General features: G+C 39.0%; 1 protein-coding gene across 7 annotated transcripts in view; it reads left to right on the plus strand.

Moving 5' to 3' along the window:
• ADCK1 (aarF domain containing kinase 1) overlaps positions 1-18,491 on the plus strand; it is a 132,828-nt gene that overhangs the window by 96,618 nt on the left and 17,719 nt on the right. For all 7 annotated transcript variants that reach the window (XM_058162453.1, XM_058162455.1, XM_058162454.1 and 4 more), the window contains 3 exons: positions 2,315-2,473; positions 9,087-9,245; positions 18,268-18,384. In XM_058162453.1, coding sequence (XP_058018436.1) covers positions 2,315-2,473; positions 9,087-9,245; positions 18,268-18,384 — 435 coding nt within the window. The remainder of the gene's footprint in view (positions 1-2,314; positions 2,474-9,086; positions 9,246-18,267; positions 18,385-18,491) is intronic.

The following is an 18,491-nucleotide window of genomic DNA, read 5'->3' on the forward strand; positions in this document are numbered from 1 at the left end:
TCCAAGCCATCTGACCTGTGACTAAACATTAACTTGAGTTTAATACAGTGGGGAACAAAAAATGTAATCTTAATATCTTATGAAATATATGAAAGGAAGACAATTTTTCTTGCAGCAAGGATGTCAAAAGGATGAATCATGCATCCACTGTAATTATGAAAAAATATGTAACTAGTTCTTTTCAAATGCAGTTGTTCTATTTAATTGATTTTGCTGGCAGAAAAATTAAAATAAATAAATAAAAATTAAAAGGTGCCCTCCCTGTGAATTACTGGAGGCAGCTGAGACTCCATGGGAATCTAATTGCTGCAAATGTGCCAGTTAGCTGCTGGTAATATTTATTGTGGAAGCAATAGAGAAGGGGGTGGCCGAGGTAAGAAGTGGTGTGTTTGTGTGTTTGCCGGGAGGAGGAGGAGGGAGGGAAAGCTGCTGTCAGCAGCTGCATGTAGGCCTGGGTTGCTTCTTTTTCTCCCTTTCATCAGCACAAAAGGTTTCTGTTGGATGCTTTGCATGTAGGCTGTTTAAAAGTGTTTTATTCATATTTAATTGCTGGCTTGCTACAGTTCCCTTCTTTAATTACTGTGTTAAAAAGTAGGCTATAAAATGCACTCGCACTCAATTTGTTTTCTTTTAATTTCTGCATATATAATGTGCTCCTTGACTGTTGGCTCTGTTATATGAGTTTAAATGTGACTATGTATATGCATGTATGTATGTGTGCATATGAGATAAGTAGGGGAAAAGAAAACAGCCTTCTTTCTTTCAAATCTGCTACCAGATTTTTAAACAAGCTTGGCCAAACCTCAGAGGATTCAAGATAGCTTTGAAGCCAATCCCAATTGTAAGGTTGAACCTTCAATGGAAAATTCTTGCATTTTCTCTCCATGTTCTCTGATTAGTCCAATTCCCACATGCACTTGTCTGGTTAATCCTCTTTTTAGGAGTCCCCTAACTGAACAGCAAAAAATCTAGACAATTGCTAGATGACAGGAAAGAGTTTAGATTTGCTTTCATTTCATGGTCGTCCAAATATTTGCAACTCAGATTTGGCAAGTCTGGACTGCAAATATTTGGATTTCCATCTGTCTAGCTTTTCACTATCTGTTCCATTGTTCATTGAATGGATTTCAGTTAACACAGAGCTATAACTATATGCAGTGGTTGAATCTGTTATGCTTAATTAGGGTCAGGTGAATCATCAAACTAAATCATGCTTGGTTTAATTATTAAATAAACCATAATTGGTTAGGATCACACAGTACACTTACTCAAAGTTAGCAACACGGTAATTTAGCACAATGTGTGAGTTTAGCCATCTTCCAGATAATGCATATTCTGGTCTCATAAAGTGTACTAAGCCATCATATGATCTGCTTAGTTCTGGCTCAGTGTAGTTATGAGCCCCACCAGTTAAACTGCTATGTCCATTAATACTTATTTAGCAAATTATATTCTAAAATATTGGTTTATATCAGGGGTGAAATCTAAAAAAATTCCCTACTGGTTATGTGGGTATGGCTTAATTGGTGGGCGTGGCTTGGTGGTCAGGTGACCGGGTGGGTGTGGCCAATAACAATAAACAATAAAAATAATTGTTAGAGCTTTGCACATTATTTTAACTAGCAAAAAACAAGTGACATTTGTGTTAACAGTAATGCTAGCAGCACAAAATGTGATTATAAAGAAAACGGAGTGTTATTAATATAAATTTCAGCCCACTGATTAAGGACTATTTTGTGGTAAACCTGGTTGGTTGTTGCTTAATGGAAGAGATTATCTTTACTAGCCAAGGTTCATCTGGTATCTGAAATGATAATGTTCTAAAAACAGTGAGAAAGGACTTCAATTCTCCATGACTGAAGTGACTGATCTCAAGGTGGACCTTCCTGAGTAAAAGAGCAACAGAGAAAAGTAAAATTAATTTAACGGGTTAAATCTTATTTTCATGGACTAAATAAGGTTTAAGTGCTTGTAATATTACTTGCTGTGCAGCTCACCAGTGCTAGAATGTGTATGTCATACTAAAAACGCTTCCGTGTATAGCTATTTTAGTTACTGTTGAGCAAGTTGAATGTAAACATTATTTAATTAAACAGCCAGGTTTCTTAATTATGGTTCTGTGTATGGAGAAACTACATGGTTTGGAGGGTTTTTTTGCATGAATTCTTCAGTTTTCTCAGTGACAGTTTTTTCTAAATATTACAATAGTATGCTATATTGCTGTATTTTATTCTTGGTTACTGCAGAAGTTCAAGGGCTAAGATACTGGCCAAGCTAAGCATCAGCAAATCAGAGATATTTTTTCTCCTTACAGATCAATGAATTGTTTGCCAGTTTTGAAGATGTTCCATTGGGGGCAGCATCATTGGCGCAAGTCCACAAGGCTGTGCTACAAGATGGGAGGACAGTTGCTGTGAAGGTTCAACATCCTAAGGTCCAAGCACAGAGTTCTAAGGATATTCTACTGATGGAGGTAAATCCATACCTTTCTGTGACTTCTAGACTTCTTAACTATGCTTTCTGTTATTCTTATCATGATTCTTTTATTTCAGTGAAGATGTTTTACCGTCTTAAAATGTTTCAAAAAATAAACTGCATATGTTTCAACTGGTATCTGAAAGAGAAGTAGTGTATACTATATCTAAGTATGTGTGTATAATCAAATACAGAATAGACATGGTTTGCATTTTCAAGCTGCATAACTTTTATCTGAGCATTTTATTTAAACCATAACCAGACAACCAATATCCAGCAGATTAAGAGACCCTGTAAACCTTTAAACCTCTAAACAATGGCCTCTGATTTAGCACTACTACCATTGGCTTTTGTTGATATGTTAATACTGTATCCCAGTTTGCTTTGATCTTCTAACTTGCTGGTCTTCTCACTATTCCCCATGTTCTTCTATTTATATTGCATTTTATCTCTACATATGGCATTGGTGCTGAAAAGATGTGCATATCACATTTAACACGATCAGAATACATATATCTACCACAAGGGCAGTATCACACAGCATACTAAATTGTGTTGTGTTTTCTTTCTTTGGACTCAGTATGTGAACCTGTTCAGTTTGGTTTACAAGTCATAAATTTTGGTTTGGTTGTTGTGCCTTGATGGCACACTGGTTAGAAGGCAGTATTGCAGACCAACTCTGCCCACAGTCAGGAGTTCGATCCTCAGCAGCTCAAGGTTGACTCAGCCTTCTATCCTTCTGAGATTGGTAAAATGAGGACCCAGATTGTTGGGGGCAATATGCTGACTCTGTAAACTGCTTAGAGAGAGCTGTAAAGCACTATGAAGCAGTATACAAGTTTAAATGCTATTGGTATTTTGTCAATTTACCAAAGATGATTTATTTGATTATGTGTAGACACTTATTTAGCACCATTATTATATATAATATGTTATGCAATGACTGAAGAAGTTCTGGAGACTATTAAGTCTAAGAATAAAAACTTTTCTTTTCCTCAGTTTGATATTCAGCCAAACTGGAATCCTGGTGAGGGAGACCAAGATTGTAGACAGTACACATATTCACCTTGACAATTGTGTTCTTTTTAGCCCTGCATTGTCAATACATCAGAATTTTTGTGGACAGAAGCAGGATAGCTACGTTTCTTCCAGTTTCTCTATCTAGATTTCAATAATGCAAACTAAAGTGGTTTCTTCACCATATGATAACATTTGAGGAGATGTGCTTTAAATATGCATTCTTCTCATCTATTTCCCATCCCATCCCTCTTTTTCCAAGATGGGTGTTTCCATAGTAAAACATCCATTCTGGTGAGGTACTGCTTTTTCAGTTTCCAGGATCAGGGTTTAAAGTAGCAATTTCATGCAATAGTTCCATGCTATAGTTAATATGAACCTGGATATATTTACTCTGATTGTTTTGCAAAGCCCCCTTGCAAAATTAATTAGTAGCTTCTTTCTCTTAGCTTTTGTTACTGTTTTTTATTCAGCAAGATGTTATTATTACTAATGTATGTTTCTTTCTTGCCCACTAATTAGCCAGTTTCCTATATTATTTTCCTCTTTTCTTTGCTCCTTTATTTCAGTAAATGGTAATATTTCATTGTTGGCTTTAAAAAGAGGAATTGGATAACTTAATGGAACACAGGTCTATGAAGGGCTATTATTTTTTCACACTCAATATTATCAATACTAGTTTGGGAGCAGTATAGTGTCAAATACCGTTTGTAGGGGGAACAGTGGTGGTAAAAGGTTATGTTTCCATCTCCTGCTCAGAAGCATCTCAGAGCCATCTAGTTGCTCATTGTAAGAAAGAAAAATGTTGACTACAATGGACTTTAGCCTGATAAAACAGAGCTGTTCTTATAAAAAACATGGAAGGAATTAATAAGGAAAAAATCTTCTGCAGTAACAGAAAGGGGCAGATTAGTTAATTAGCAATAAAAGACTGTTTTTAGCAACTTCTGCTGTCATAGTGAACAATTATAGGGTAAAAGCAAGAGGAAACTTCCAATTAAAGGCACATTGCCCCAGTGAAACTCTGATAACAATTAACTAATCCATATTGAAAAAGCTAGCCCTGGAGATTTTAACCTCACAATGTTGTAATTCAGCATTGAAAAACAGAAAGATGGGAGAATTTATATTGGCCTGTTCTCTTTCATACTTTCTCAATCCTATTAAATTAAATAAACAGAGTGATTCATTATAAAAATTTTTTTGATGTGGAACAATGATGTGTTCTTTTATCTTGCTTAAATCGGAGACCAATTTACATCATAAAAATCTTAGGTGATTTGAGACATTTCCAATCAAAACTCATTTCATGGCTGTACATACAGGATATATGCAAGGGAGGGCATTTCTGTGGATACCATTTCAGTCATGTAAAGCAGTACGCTCTTCAGTACATCAAATGTTGCATCTTTGTTACAGCCTGTACCTCAAATATATGATGTACATCTGGGCTGCAAAAATATGGATAAGTACAAGATGGCAGAGTTAGAATTGTTTTTAAGTTGGTTTTATTTGGTTCATAAACTATCTTGCTCCATCTTAAAATGCATTCAATATGGAAACTCTAGTTAATTTAAGATAGTTTTTGAGATTGGTGTAAACAGCCAACATTTAAGCCAATCTTAATTGGAAAATGGGATATATGAATGTTGCTCCTTTAAGTTGCTTTTTGAACTCAAAACACAAGCATTTTTTTCTATTTGGTAGCAGTTTGGAAAAAGGATTCCCAGTATTGTAAGATTTCTCTCTCTCTATGTTTGCATTTATTATGTAATGCAATCACCTCCAAAAATTGATTTGGCCAAAGGCAAGTCTGCCCATCTCTTTTTGATTCTGCCACTTTAGGTTGAGAACTTCTGAATGTCCTTTGAGATTGATTAAATGACTGTTTCTTAGAAAGTAAACAGAGACTGTAATAGCACTAGCAATAGCACTTAGACTTATATACCACTTTACAGTGCTTTTACAGCCCTCTCTAAGCGCTTTACAGAGTCAGCATATTGCCCCCAACAATTTGGCTCCTCATTTTACCGACCTCAGAAGAATGGAAGGCTGAGTCTAAATCTAAATAATAAATAATAAATAAATAAAAATCAACCTTGAGCCTGGTAAGATTTGAAGTGCCAAATTGCAGTCAGCTGGCAGTCAGCACAAGTAACCTGCAGCTCTGCACTCTAATCACTGTGCTACTGCAGGCTCATGTTACCACAGCTCATATAAGAAGAATATAAGACATATTCCAGGGAGCACGCTCACAAAACTTTTGAATAGAAGTTTGTTAGGCAAATTTTGTGGCAATTTAAAAGGGAGTCCAGAACAAATATCTGCTCTAACTACCGTAAAGAATTTATGGTAACCTGAACTCTAAGTATTAGAGCAGAAACAATAGTTTTTTCCACTGATGATACCCTAAGAAGCAAAAGTGAAAATGAATGGACAGGATTCTATAATTCTAATCCGAAGCATTGGTCCACGTTTGCCTCTGTGCCTGAAAACAACATGGTATATACAGTTTTTGCAGCAAACGCAAACTCATAGTAGTTCTGAAAAAGTCAATTTGCAGTAGCAAATTGCCCCATTTCAGCTGATGAAAGGTGGCTCTCCAATAGAAGTCTAGAATAGACATGTCAACAGACTGAAAAAGACCTTGGAAATAGTTGATTGCAAACCGTATATGAGGCAGCAGGGTGGCATGACTGCAAAGAAAAGAATTTCAGTTTCAACAGAAATATATTTTGCAATTAATAGAAAGGAATCCATCTGCTATATTTTGTTTTATCCCATCTCAAGTACTGCGTCCACATTTTAAGAATGATTCAGAGAAATTGAAGCAGATTCAGGAAAGGGTAACAAGGATGATTGGGAAATAAAAATTAACTTCTGTGAAGGAATTAAGTATGTTTAATTTTGAGAAAAGACAAGCCAGTGGAGATATGATAGCGCTCTTCAAATACTTGAAAGGCTGTCATGTACAAGAAGAACCAGATATGTTCTTTTTTGCCCTAGGGTACAGGGCACAGAATAATAATTTAAATTACAGGAAGAGAGATATGGTTGAATGTTAGAAAACATTTCTTAACAGCAAAAGCAGCTCAAAAATCGAACCAATTATACAGAAATGTTGTGCGATATGTTCAGTCAAAGGCTAGACAATCGTTTCTCTAAAATGCTTTAATTTGGATCCTTGCACTGGACAGAATGTTGGATGCAGTGATCTAAATTATCCCTTCCAATTTAAGTTAAGGGTTCAGCTACTGTATAGCAATTAGGATTCCTTTCCTATTTGCCAAAGGTGGGAATGGTAAGATCATATGACCTTGTAGAGGTGTAGGAATTGATCATGTGAAATGGTACTCCAACCATGAAAGACTTTTGAAGTTAAACTAGTTTTAGCAGCCATTATTTGAGTGTAGTTTCAAGGAGCTTCTGGTCACAGAGAATTACCATATTTAGTTCTCGTTGTGGTTGTTATTCCCCAGGTAGAACTGATATGTAGTTTGGGGAATGCGCTTAAACTTTCAGTTCCTGCTTAATGAGCAGGTGGCAGTCTTTGCATAATTCCATCTTCAGTGCCAATTTCATCCTTTACTGTATCGTGAATTATTTATGCTATACAAGTAGCCCTTGACTTATGACTATTCATTCATGACTGTTTGAATTTATGGTGTTGAATGAAGGGACTTATGATAGGTTCCTGAAGTTATGGCCATTGCAACATTCCCAGTGGTCACATGGTGAAAATTCAGATGCTTGGCAGCCTACCTGCATTTATGACCACGGGGTGCTTCAACTCTCCCTCCCACCAATTTCTATTCATCTATGTTCTTTTAGCCCTCCATACTCCACAGCTGCTGTTACCCTAGTTGGTCTTCACCTGTCTTCTTGTTTCTACTGCTGACAAAGCATGTTCAGCCATGTCCTTGTGAAACAGCTGCTGGTCACATGAGGCTTTCTTCCCAAGGTTGTGCATGGTGGTTTCCTCACAAGACCTAGGGAAGATGGTCTAACATGGTTAGCAGCTGCCTCACGAAAGACTAGGATGGGCATGCCTTGTCAGCAGTGGGCACAAAAAGATGGCTACGTTCAGCTGGATCAATGGAGTTCAGGGTAGCAGGAATCTTGAAGTGTAGGATGGCAAGGGCACGTGTGCCTGGAACTGAGCTCGGGTGGCTGGAACTTCCTGAGACACTGTAGCTTTGCATCATGCTATTAGGGCTTTCTGGGATGTGGCAGCTTTGTCCTGTGCTATTGGGACTTCCCAGGACACTCTGCTGTTGGGGGTTCCTGGAGTGTAGGGTGACCAAAAGAGCAGAGATGGGGAAGTACGTGGCTGGGGTTAATTGGAGGCAGTTCCTTACCTTACTGAAACTTAGAGCTGAAGGAGACCAAGCTTGGTATGGCTTGGATTGGGGTGGGTCCCTAGCTAACCACTGGCAGAATTCACTTAATGACAGTAACAGGGAATGCCGGGGTTGCTGTCATGTGAACACATGATGTTGAACTTTATAACAAACTATCAGAGTTGGAAGGGACCTTGGAGGTCTTCTAGTCCAACTCCCTGTAAGACCACACCTAGAGTACTGCATCCAGTTATAGTTGCAGTTGCAGTTATAGTGTGGTCACCACACTATACAAAAGATGTTGAGACTCAAGAAAAAGTGCAGAGGAGAGCAACCAGGATGATTAGGGAACTGGAGACTAAAACATATGAAGAACTGTTACATGAAATGGGCATGGCTAGTCTAGTGAAGAGAAGGACCAGGGGAGACATGATAGCCGTCTTCCAATACTTGAGGGGCTGCCACAGAGAGGAGGGGGTCAAGCTGTTTTCCAAAGCATCTGAAGGCCAGACAAGGAATTATGAATGGAAACTGACCAAAGAGAGATTCAACCTAGAATGAGGAGGAACTTTCTGACAGTGAGAACAATCAACCAATGGAACAGCTTGCCTTCAGAAGTTGTGGGAGCTTCATCACTGGAGACTTTCAAGAAAAGATTGGACTGCCATTTGTCAGAAAGGGTGTAGGGTCTTCTGCTTGAATGGGGGATTGGACTAGATGACCTGTAAGGTTCCTTCCACCTCTGTTAATCTGTTTACTTCTTCTTAAAAGCCTCCAGTATGGAGCACCCAGAACTTCTGGATGCAAGTTGTTCTATTGTTTGGTCAGGAAATTTCTCGCTAGTTCTAGATTGGTTCTAGATGACAGAGCGAGAGAAAGCATGTGAGGGGAAAGAAAGAGATCAATTTCTAATCTATCCATTTTCTATTCGCTATCCTACAATTATATCTCAAATTATATCACCCATTTCACTCACAGTTTTGCTTTTACAGCTTTGCTAATTAGTAAAGCTATTCATTAATTTGTTTACAATTTATACTATGGGCCTCTGTACCCATAGTGTAAAGATAGTAGGCAAAGGGGAAGGATTATGTACTTTTACTTCCATTAAAAATGGAATCCTTCTCCATCTTTTACATCTGGGAAAGTTCCGTATTTAAACATATAGACGCACTCCTATTGCATGTAGGTTGTCTCCCAGTGCTAGTTTCCTGTAGCATGGTACCCAACAAGTTTATTGATTTATGATTTCAGATCCTGATCTTGGTTGTGAAGCAAATATTCCCAGACTTTGAGTTTATGTGGTTAGTGGACGAAGCTAAGAAGAACTTGCCTCTTGAACTTGATTTCCTTAATGAGGGAAAGAATGCCGAGAAGGTAGCCTACATGCTCAGATGCTTTGACTTCCTAAAGGTATGGTCTATGTGTGATAGTATGGATGCTCATATATACAGTAAAAACCTTGATTCAATGGATCCCCATATAGGCTTGGAATGTAATGGACAAAATTTCAAGCCAGTTGAAATATCTCCAGTATAATGGACAAATTCAGATGAGACAGTTAGGTTTCTGTTGATTTTACCACCACACACACACACACACACACAAATCATGAAATTGTGTTGATCATGACTTTCTTAATGATTAGCGTAACATATGACTATAATTCTGGGCTCAATTACAATTGCAAGTTGAGGATTACTTGTACTCTATTACTATTAATGTTATACAATGTTTTACTACTATTCTATAGTACTATTGATACTATACTATATTCCACTATTATTATTATTCAACACTCTATATCAGGGGTCTCTAACCTTGGCAACTTTAAGACTTGTGGACTTCCAACTCCCACGGAGTTGATTCTGGGTGTTGAAGTCCACAAGTCTTAAAGTTGCCAAGATTGGACCCTGCTCTATATTATTACTTGTACTAGTACATTATACTATTTCTATTGGTAATATACTCTTGCTACTGTACTGCTATTATTATTAGTACAGGTAGTCCTCAACTTACAACAGGAAAAATCAATCCAACCTATCAAAAACAGCACCACAAAAAACAGATTAGGAACACGTTAAAATAGGGGAAAAAATGGTAAGTGAACATCTGTCTACCCTAGACGAGTTCAAATCACCAGGACCGGATGGATTACATCCCAGGGTTCTGAAGGAACTGGCAGACGAGATCTCAGAACCACTGAACTATATCTTTCAAAGATCCTGGAGCACAGGGGAACTGCCAGAGGACTGGAAAAGAGCTGATGTAGTTCCCTCTTCAAAAAAGGAAAAAAAAAACAGATCCAGGAAACTACAGACCTATCAGCCTGACCTCAATACCAGGGAAGATTCTGGAAAAGATAATCAAGCAATGAATCACCGAACACCTAGAAGCAAACAAAGTAATAACCAAAAGCCAACATGGGTTTGTCAAAAACAGATCATGCCAGACTAATCTTATTGCATTCTTTGACAAAGTGACAAAATTAGTGGACCAGAGGAATGCTGTCGATATAATTTACTTGGACTTCAGTAAAGCATTTGATAAAGTAGACCATAATCTACTACTAGATAAAGTAGAAAAATGTGGCTTAGACAGCACCACCACCAGATGGATTCGTAACTGGCTGACCAACTGCACTCAACGTGTAGTCCTCAACGGAACTACATCCACATGGAGGGAAGTATGCGGTAGAGTACCCCAAGGCTCTGTTTTAGGCCCAGTACTCTTCAACATCTTCATCAATGACTTGGACGAGGGGATAGATGGGGAACTCATCAAATTTGCAGATGAGACCAAGCTGACAGGAATAGCCAACACTCCAGAAGATAGGTTCAAGATACAGAAAGATCTTGACAGACTAGAACATTGGGCACTATCTAACAAAATGAAATTCAACAGTGAAAAAAGTAAGGTTCTATATTTAGGCCAAAAAAACAAAATGCACAGGCACCGTATATGTGGTACCTTGCTCAATAGTACTACCTGTGAGAGGGATCTTAGAGTCCTAGTGGACAATCATTTAAATATGAGCCAGCAGTGTGCAGCAGCTGCCAAAAAAGCCAACACAGTTCTGGGCTGAATAAACAGAGGGATAGAATCAAGATCACGTGAAGTGTTAATACCACTTTATAATGCCTTGGTAAGGCCACACTTGGAATATTGCATTCAGTTTTGGTCGTCACGATGTAAAAAAGATGGTGAGACTCTAGAAAGAGTGCAGAGAAGAGCAACAAAGATGATTAGGGAACTGGAGGCTAAAACACATGAAGAACGATTGCAGGAACTGGGTATGTCTAGTTTAATGAAAAGAAGGACTAGGGAAGACATGATAGCAGTGTTCCAATATCTCAGGGGCTGCCACAAAGAAGAGGGAGTCAGGCTGTTCTCCAAAGCACCTGAGGGTAGAACAAGAAGCAATGGGTGGAAACTGATCAAGGAAAGAAGCAACTTAGAACTAAGGAGAAATTTCCTGACAGTTAGAACAATTAATAAGTGAAACGACTTGCCTGCAGAAATTGTGAATGCTCCAACACTGGAAATTTTTAAGAAAATGTTGGATAACCATCTGACTGAGATGGTGTAGGGTTTCCTGCCTGGGCAGGGGGTTGGATTAGAAGGCCTCCAAGGTCCCTTCCAACTCTGTTGTTATATTATATTACTATATTATATATCATTGTTTTTGTAATCTTGCTTTGTGCTGGTAATCTCTGGCTTTTCCAATTTAATTGGCAAGAATCTGACAGTAGCTGGTTAATGATGGGACCAAAATAAAGAGTAGCTCAGCTAAATCAGAGTAGCTAAATCAAACTCCAAGGTCCCTTCCAACTCTGCTGTTGTTGTTGTTGTTGTTGTTGTTGTTGTTATTATTATTATTAGTTTATTTAGTGACTGTTCAAAATTACGACGACACTGAAAAAAAATGGCTTATGACCATTTTTTACAGTTAGGACCTTTGAAGCATCCCCATGATCATGTAATCAGTATTCAGTTGCTTGACAACTGGTTTATACTTACGACTGTTCTTGTGTGCCAAGGTCATGTGATCTCCTTTTGCAACCTTCTGACAAGCAAAGTCAATGGGGAAGCCAGATTCGCTTAACCAGGTTACTAATTTATCAACTGCAGTAATTCACTTAACAAAGATCGTAAAATGGGACAAAACTCATTTAACAGATGTCTCATTTAGCAACAGAAATTTTACGCTCAACTGTGGTTGTACGTTGACTGTAAACAACAGTGTTTTACTATTAAAGACTCTGGTCTACTTTCAAATATTTGAAAATCTTTTGTTAGGGAAGCAGGTTTCCTACCATTCAGCTGCAGTCAATCCAGCTATAATTTAAGCCAACTGGAGATAAACCTGTTGTCTTGGAGAGCAATGGACATTTCCAGTGGTTGGTTTCAAATTTTTTTTACTACCAGTTCTGTGGATATGGCTTGGTGGGCATGGAACAGTTTAGTGGGAGTGGTTTGGTGGGCATGGCAGGGGAATGGTACTGTAAAATCTCCATTCCCATCCCACTCCAGGGGAAGGATACTGCAAAATCCCCATTTCCTCCTGATCAGCTGGGACTTGGGAGGCAGAGAATAGATGGAGGCAGGGCCAGTCAGAATTTTTACTACTGGTTCTCCAAACTACTCAAAATTTCTGCTACTGGTTCTCCAGAACTGGTCAGAACCTGCTGAAACCCACTCTGGACATTTCCTATCATGATAGTCCTTTTTCCAAAGATCCATGTACTGAATATTTACAACATCATTCAGGTGACCATGAGCATTACTTCCATATGCACATAGCTGGATTGCAAATGCACATCATTAGGCAAGATATGCATTTGTTTACAAAGATCTTGTTGTCCATTTCTTTGAAAAACACTGAACCAGGCCCAAAGTCACTGATCTTATAGAGTTGAACAGCAGCTATTACTATTGAACAGGTTGGAGCTCCCCCCCACTTGTAGGGTCACATACCTGACTTGCATACATCTGGACAGCCACTATCTGGCAGCAAAGAGATAAATAATAGAGAAGAATATTTGTAGAAATGAGGGGTCCTTGGTGCTCGCTGATTGTTTTCTTGCAGACATTTCTTTATCCAAACTAGGTTAACATCAGCAGTGGTAATGAAACATCTGAAAAAACAGAACACAAATAAACCAGCCAAGCTCGGAGAGCACCAAGGACCACTTAAATAAAAAATTAGCTAACTGCTTACTCCAAATGGTAATCATCTGAACAGCCTGGATAGAGTTGCCCCACCTTTCTCAACCTGTATATAGGGCCCAGCCATTTTCAGTCTTGAACAGAGCCTGGGAATGTTCCACTCAGTCTTTTCCAGGTCGAATGCTGAAGCAAAGAGGCCTTTAAAGGGCAGAAAGGGCTGAAAGCTGCTGGCTCATTTTAAATGAATGTTTATCACAAATGTTGCGCCTATGTCCATGGTTGCTGTAACAACTTGGAGAGTGTGAAACAAATCCCCATGGAGACTGCCAATCACATCCTTGCTGGGTGAAAGAGCCGCTGCAGTATTGATTCAGGGAACAATAACAAATTATTGCAAAAATGGCTTAATAATAGATTTCTCCTGTCCAACATGTCGATTCCAAGACGTTTTCATCAACACTAAAGACAGCAAGGGAGTTGTGTTACTGTGTAATTTTTTTTCCCTTGAGGGATGGGGAACCCTACGGCACAGCAGGGAAGTAGATTTCTCACTGTGAACCCAGTTAAGCTTGTAAAGCCAAAGATAAATTGTTTCCATGCACAGGCATTAGGGCCCAATGTCTGTGCATAATTTAAGCTTGCCAAAGACTAAGATTTTGTGCAACTGAGACTTACAAAGCTTAGTAAGAGTCATTGGCGGTTGTTGTCAATTTTGAAATGAGGATAAGTGTTGATTTAGGATTAAAATAAGCAATGCTTTTTGGATCAGTGGATTTAAGGGCCACTGTATAGTAACATCAGGATTTTTTTTAAAAAAAAACACCTGTTAGCATCAGGAATCAGGATGTAATTTTTTTAAAAAGTGAAAGATAAAAAGGGAATTTAGAGATAATTCTAAGCAAGGTTAGAAGAAAAAGGTCCTTACCTTTTTTTATATCCTCTGAATCAGGGGTCACCAACCTTTCAGACCTCAGGGACCACTAAATTCATAATTTTAAATCCCACAGACCACTAATACGATCTGCCTAATGACCAGCTGGGTGGGCATGGCTAGGTAGTCATGTGACTGGATGGGTATGGCCAAATCAATGTCACTCACGTCGAGGGGCACCTCGCCAGCCTCTATTCACCCCTCCCCTCCCAGCCACTCCTCACCTCCCTGTCCAGGCTCCTTAGGGCTCCAACAGGAAGCAGTTTTTGGAGCTAAGCAGGCACCCATGAGAAAGAGTTGGCAAAACAGTTCAGTTCAAATTGGATCTGACCGAGAGGGAGGTTCAGTAGAAGCACCTCACTGAGGACTATGAGCATAGGCCTTCCAAGCAGAGGGAAGATCTGCAGGAGTGCAAGGCCAGGTACTGGCAACTGGAGCCTCAGCAGGCTGAGATGGTCAGCCAGTTCCAGGCCATGATGTAGTCCCACTGGAACAAGGCCCTCTTCGCCACCAGAGACACTTTGCTACCAGTGGCACTTCGCCACCAGCCTTCGCCCAAAGCCTTGCACCACGAGGCCGAAGCAGATCCAAGTTGGAATTTCTGTCCCCCTCTGATCCACACAAAAGGACCCCGAAAGGGGAGACTCTGCAGCAACACAAACATTCATTGCACGTATCTGTCCTAGAGGCCGTAGTTTGAGGACCCCTGATTTAGTGCAATATAAAAAATGCAAATAATTTTTCTGCGGACCAACAAACTTTTCTTGCAGACCACCAGTGGTCCATGGACCACCAGTTGGTGACCACTCTCTGAGTTACAGCAACAGAAATAGCCCTTAGACTTATATATCACTATACAATGCTTTATAGCACTCTCTGAGAAGCTTACGTCAGCCCCCGACAATTTGGCTTTTCATTTTATCGACCTTGAAAAGATGGATGGCTTGAGTCAACCTTGAGTCAGGATTGAACTCCTGGCAGTAGGTAGAGTTAGCCTGCAATACTGCATTCTAACCATCCGCCACATGGTTTATGCTAAATGTATGTCGCATTATTGGATATGCTGTAGAGCAGGGCTGTCAAACTTGCGGCCTGCGGGCTGGATGCATCACGTGCTGGCCACACCCATGCCCGGTTTAGCAAAGGAGAAAAAAGTCCCGATGCATTACATGACGATGCAGTGACAACGCAAATTTGACACCCCTTGTTGTGACCCAGGCCCAAGTAGGTAGTAGGAAACTCAGTCAGTGTAAAAACAAACAAACTTTATTAGAACAGCTGAGAATTAATTCATTCTCAGCGTAGTCCAACTAAATTAAAACAAATTCCTCCCAACACAATTCCTCAGTCCTATCATCAACCTTGGTCTAATTAGGCAAACTGCCAAAGGCCTTTCTTGGCAAAAGTTCAGAAGACACCAATACAAAACAAATGCAACAAAACAAAGCTATCAACATTGTTTTTCAGCAAAGAGCCCAAACACTGTTTCTGGTCTTTTAAGCCTTATGGGAGGGGCTGATCATCTCTTGGCCCTACTCCTGATTTGTCTTCTTTGCTTGAGCTGCTCTTGGTTTCTGGCAGCTTTTCTCATGCATGCATTAGGAACACGGCTCCTCCTGTTCCTCTGCTTCACTACTGTCAGCCTCTGGAGGCTCTGCAGTCCGCACCTCACTCCCTGATGGCCCTGGCCCCACTTCTGCCTCTGACTCAGAGCCCTCATCCGGGCCTTCCCCAGCCCCAGGACTGGCCCATGTTCTTCCTCAGCTTCATTGCTGTCTGACTCTGTTGCCAGCTCCACAGGTTGCTGGAGGACCAAAACACCTCTGCTGTAGAGGTTCTGGAAATTTTCTGTGAAACAGTTTGGAGATTAAAATGAAAGAATTCTAGCTTACAGATTTATCATTTCTGAAATTTTGGAGCCACATTTATCACCAAACAACACAAAACCCAACATCTGAATTGAAATATATATGGTTCTTTCTTCTTTCTCAGTTCTTAAATTTCCGATTTCTTTAAGGCTGCATAAAACCCAAAATCCAATAGGATTTATTTCAGAGAGGCATGTGTAAGCGATGTGCTTTAAAGAACACATATTCTGTATTAATGTGCATATAATGTATTATATTTTGTATGCATGTGAAATTTAAAATGCCTAAAATATAAAAGGCCCTCACTGTTCTTCAGATAATTGCATATATACAGGTTATCAACAAAAAGTTTTCATTATGAGTCTAGGATCCATGAAGTATTTATACTGAGGTCACAGTTTCAACCTAAATTGTTTTATATTCTGAAACATTTGAAACTTCCACCAACAAGCTGTAAAAATATTGTTTGACTGTCTAATTTGAACATATACTAGCAATTCTAATGTTGCTAATATTACTACAATTCAATTTATTCTGATAGCTCACATGATGAGCTAATGATAGCAATAATATATTAAAATTGAAAATGTAGTTTTGACAGTATTTCATTCTCCTATTCTAAAAGAAATACTTCATCAGAAAGTTTTCCAGCTTTCTGACAATAGGCTTTTTATTTGTCAGCAGAATAGAGAAGATGTCTTTGCCTGCTTTAGTGGTTGGGGGATTTTTTTTTACATTGTTGATAGATGTTCCAATAACACTTAAAAAAGACATTGCATTTTCAGAGAAGGACTTAGTGATCTCCCAAGAAATCTCCTTTTTGCAAAATGTTTTTTTTTTAAATATACATTTATATCCCGCCCTTCTCCGAAGACTCAGGGCGGCTTACAGTGTATAAGGCAATAGTCTCATTCTATTTGTATATTTACAAAGTCAATTTATTGCCCCCCCAACAATCTGGGTCCTCATTTTACCTACCTTATAAAGGATGGAAGGCTGAGTCAACCTTGAGCCGGGCTTGAACCTGCAGTAATTGCAGGCTGCTGTGTTCTAATAACAGGCTTCTTACCAGCCTGAGCTACCACGGCAAATGTTGTTTGCTTTTCTCTGCCAATGGTGATGTAATAGCCTGGAGGCCTAGCGTTTGCACACAAAAAGAGCTGTAAGGCAAAGTATGATGGCTAATTTCTTAGATTACCATGTTAAAGATGGTGCAAAAGAGATATAGTTCTTCAGTCTTTGATACAAACAGAAGAGCTAAAGTCCCCAAATGCCTGTGATGTGACTGCTGATTAACAGCTGCTGTGAATAAACCAACATAAGGTTTTGATAATATCATGCCCTGGTGAATGTGATAGAACTAGGCCTGTTTAACCTTGAGAAAAAAATGACACAGGGAGATGCACTTTTCAAGTACTCAAAGGAGTGACATTCAGAAGAAAATCAAAAACATTTTTCTCTCCGCATGGCATGTGGTATGGTAGTTTCGGGAAATCAGATTCAAGTTGAATGTTAGGAAAACTTGTTAATCGGAAGAGCAATTTGACAGGCAAACGAAGAGGTGGGCTGTCCTTCTCCAGGCAGCCATCTATCAGAAATGCTTTAATTTACATTTTTGCAATGAGCAAGAGGTTGCCCTTGATAGCTCTCTTCCAAGCATATAATTCCATGAAATATAGTCCATATGATATTTTATTTATTTTTCACATTTTGAATTGCCCATCTCAGAGATTACTAGTAGTGTTTGTGATTATGATAGCAGTGTTCACAGAACATGCTCTCCTGTGGCTAAGTGAACTGTATTAATCCAATTGCATCAGATCTTACTACACCGCCAAATTAGAAAATAACCATAATATTGACTAGACAACTGGGCCAATGACTAGACAACTACATGTTAGCCCAATGTGTTATATGAATCCAACCTTTAAGTGGGATTATTGTCACTGTCCATCTTGGCCAGTAATATTTTCTTTGACTAAGAAACTTGCCAGTTTTTGAGGCTAAGTCTTGGATTCTTCGGACCAAGGATGCTATGCACAGAAGTGAGATGTTGCCCATGCAGAACAAATGCTATTCCACTGAACAGAGGTTGTCCAAAGCAGATATGAATTGGAATCCAAGTTTCTGAAATCTTAACACCAACTTTTGTTTTTCTTTTACCAAACTGCAATATATTTACAGAATGGAAATATGCAATATTTTGTAACTAGTTTTTTTTTTACAGTTACTGTTAGTGAAATATTTCCAGTCCTGAACTCTTTTAACTATTTCCTGTAGCTACTCTTCAGTGGATGAAGAAAGGTTAATTTGACCTGGAATAATCTATTTACATATTCATATTTCCAAGACCAAAAGGACCAGTCTGCTCAATCCCATCTCATGCTAAAAAAAGATGGTTTGTCTAATTTTAGCTTCCTCTGCTTCCCTTAATACCCTTCAGAGTCTTAAGAATCCTCTGTTATAGGTTCCAAAAATTTATTGGGAGCTTTCAACAAGACGTGTACTTTTCATGGAGTTCATGGAAGGTGGACAAGTGAATGACAAGGACTACATGGACAGAAACTGCATCAATGTCAGTGAGGTAATATTCCTTTTGATTATGTCAGCAACCAGTGAAGGTGAGCCAAAATGTGGTGTTTATGATATACAATGGTGACATCTGAAAAGTTTAATTAAGTTGAGCTCTTT

This window comes from Ahaetulla prasina, chromosome 1, assembly GCF_028640845.1.
Source record: "Ahaetulla prasina isolate Xishuangbanna chromosome 1, ASM2864084v1, whole genome shotgun sequence".
Classification (NCBI taxonomy): domain Eukaryota; kingdom Metazoa; phylum Chordata; class Lepidosauria; order Squamata; family Colubridae; genus Ahaetulla; species Ahaetulla prasina.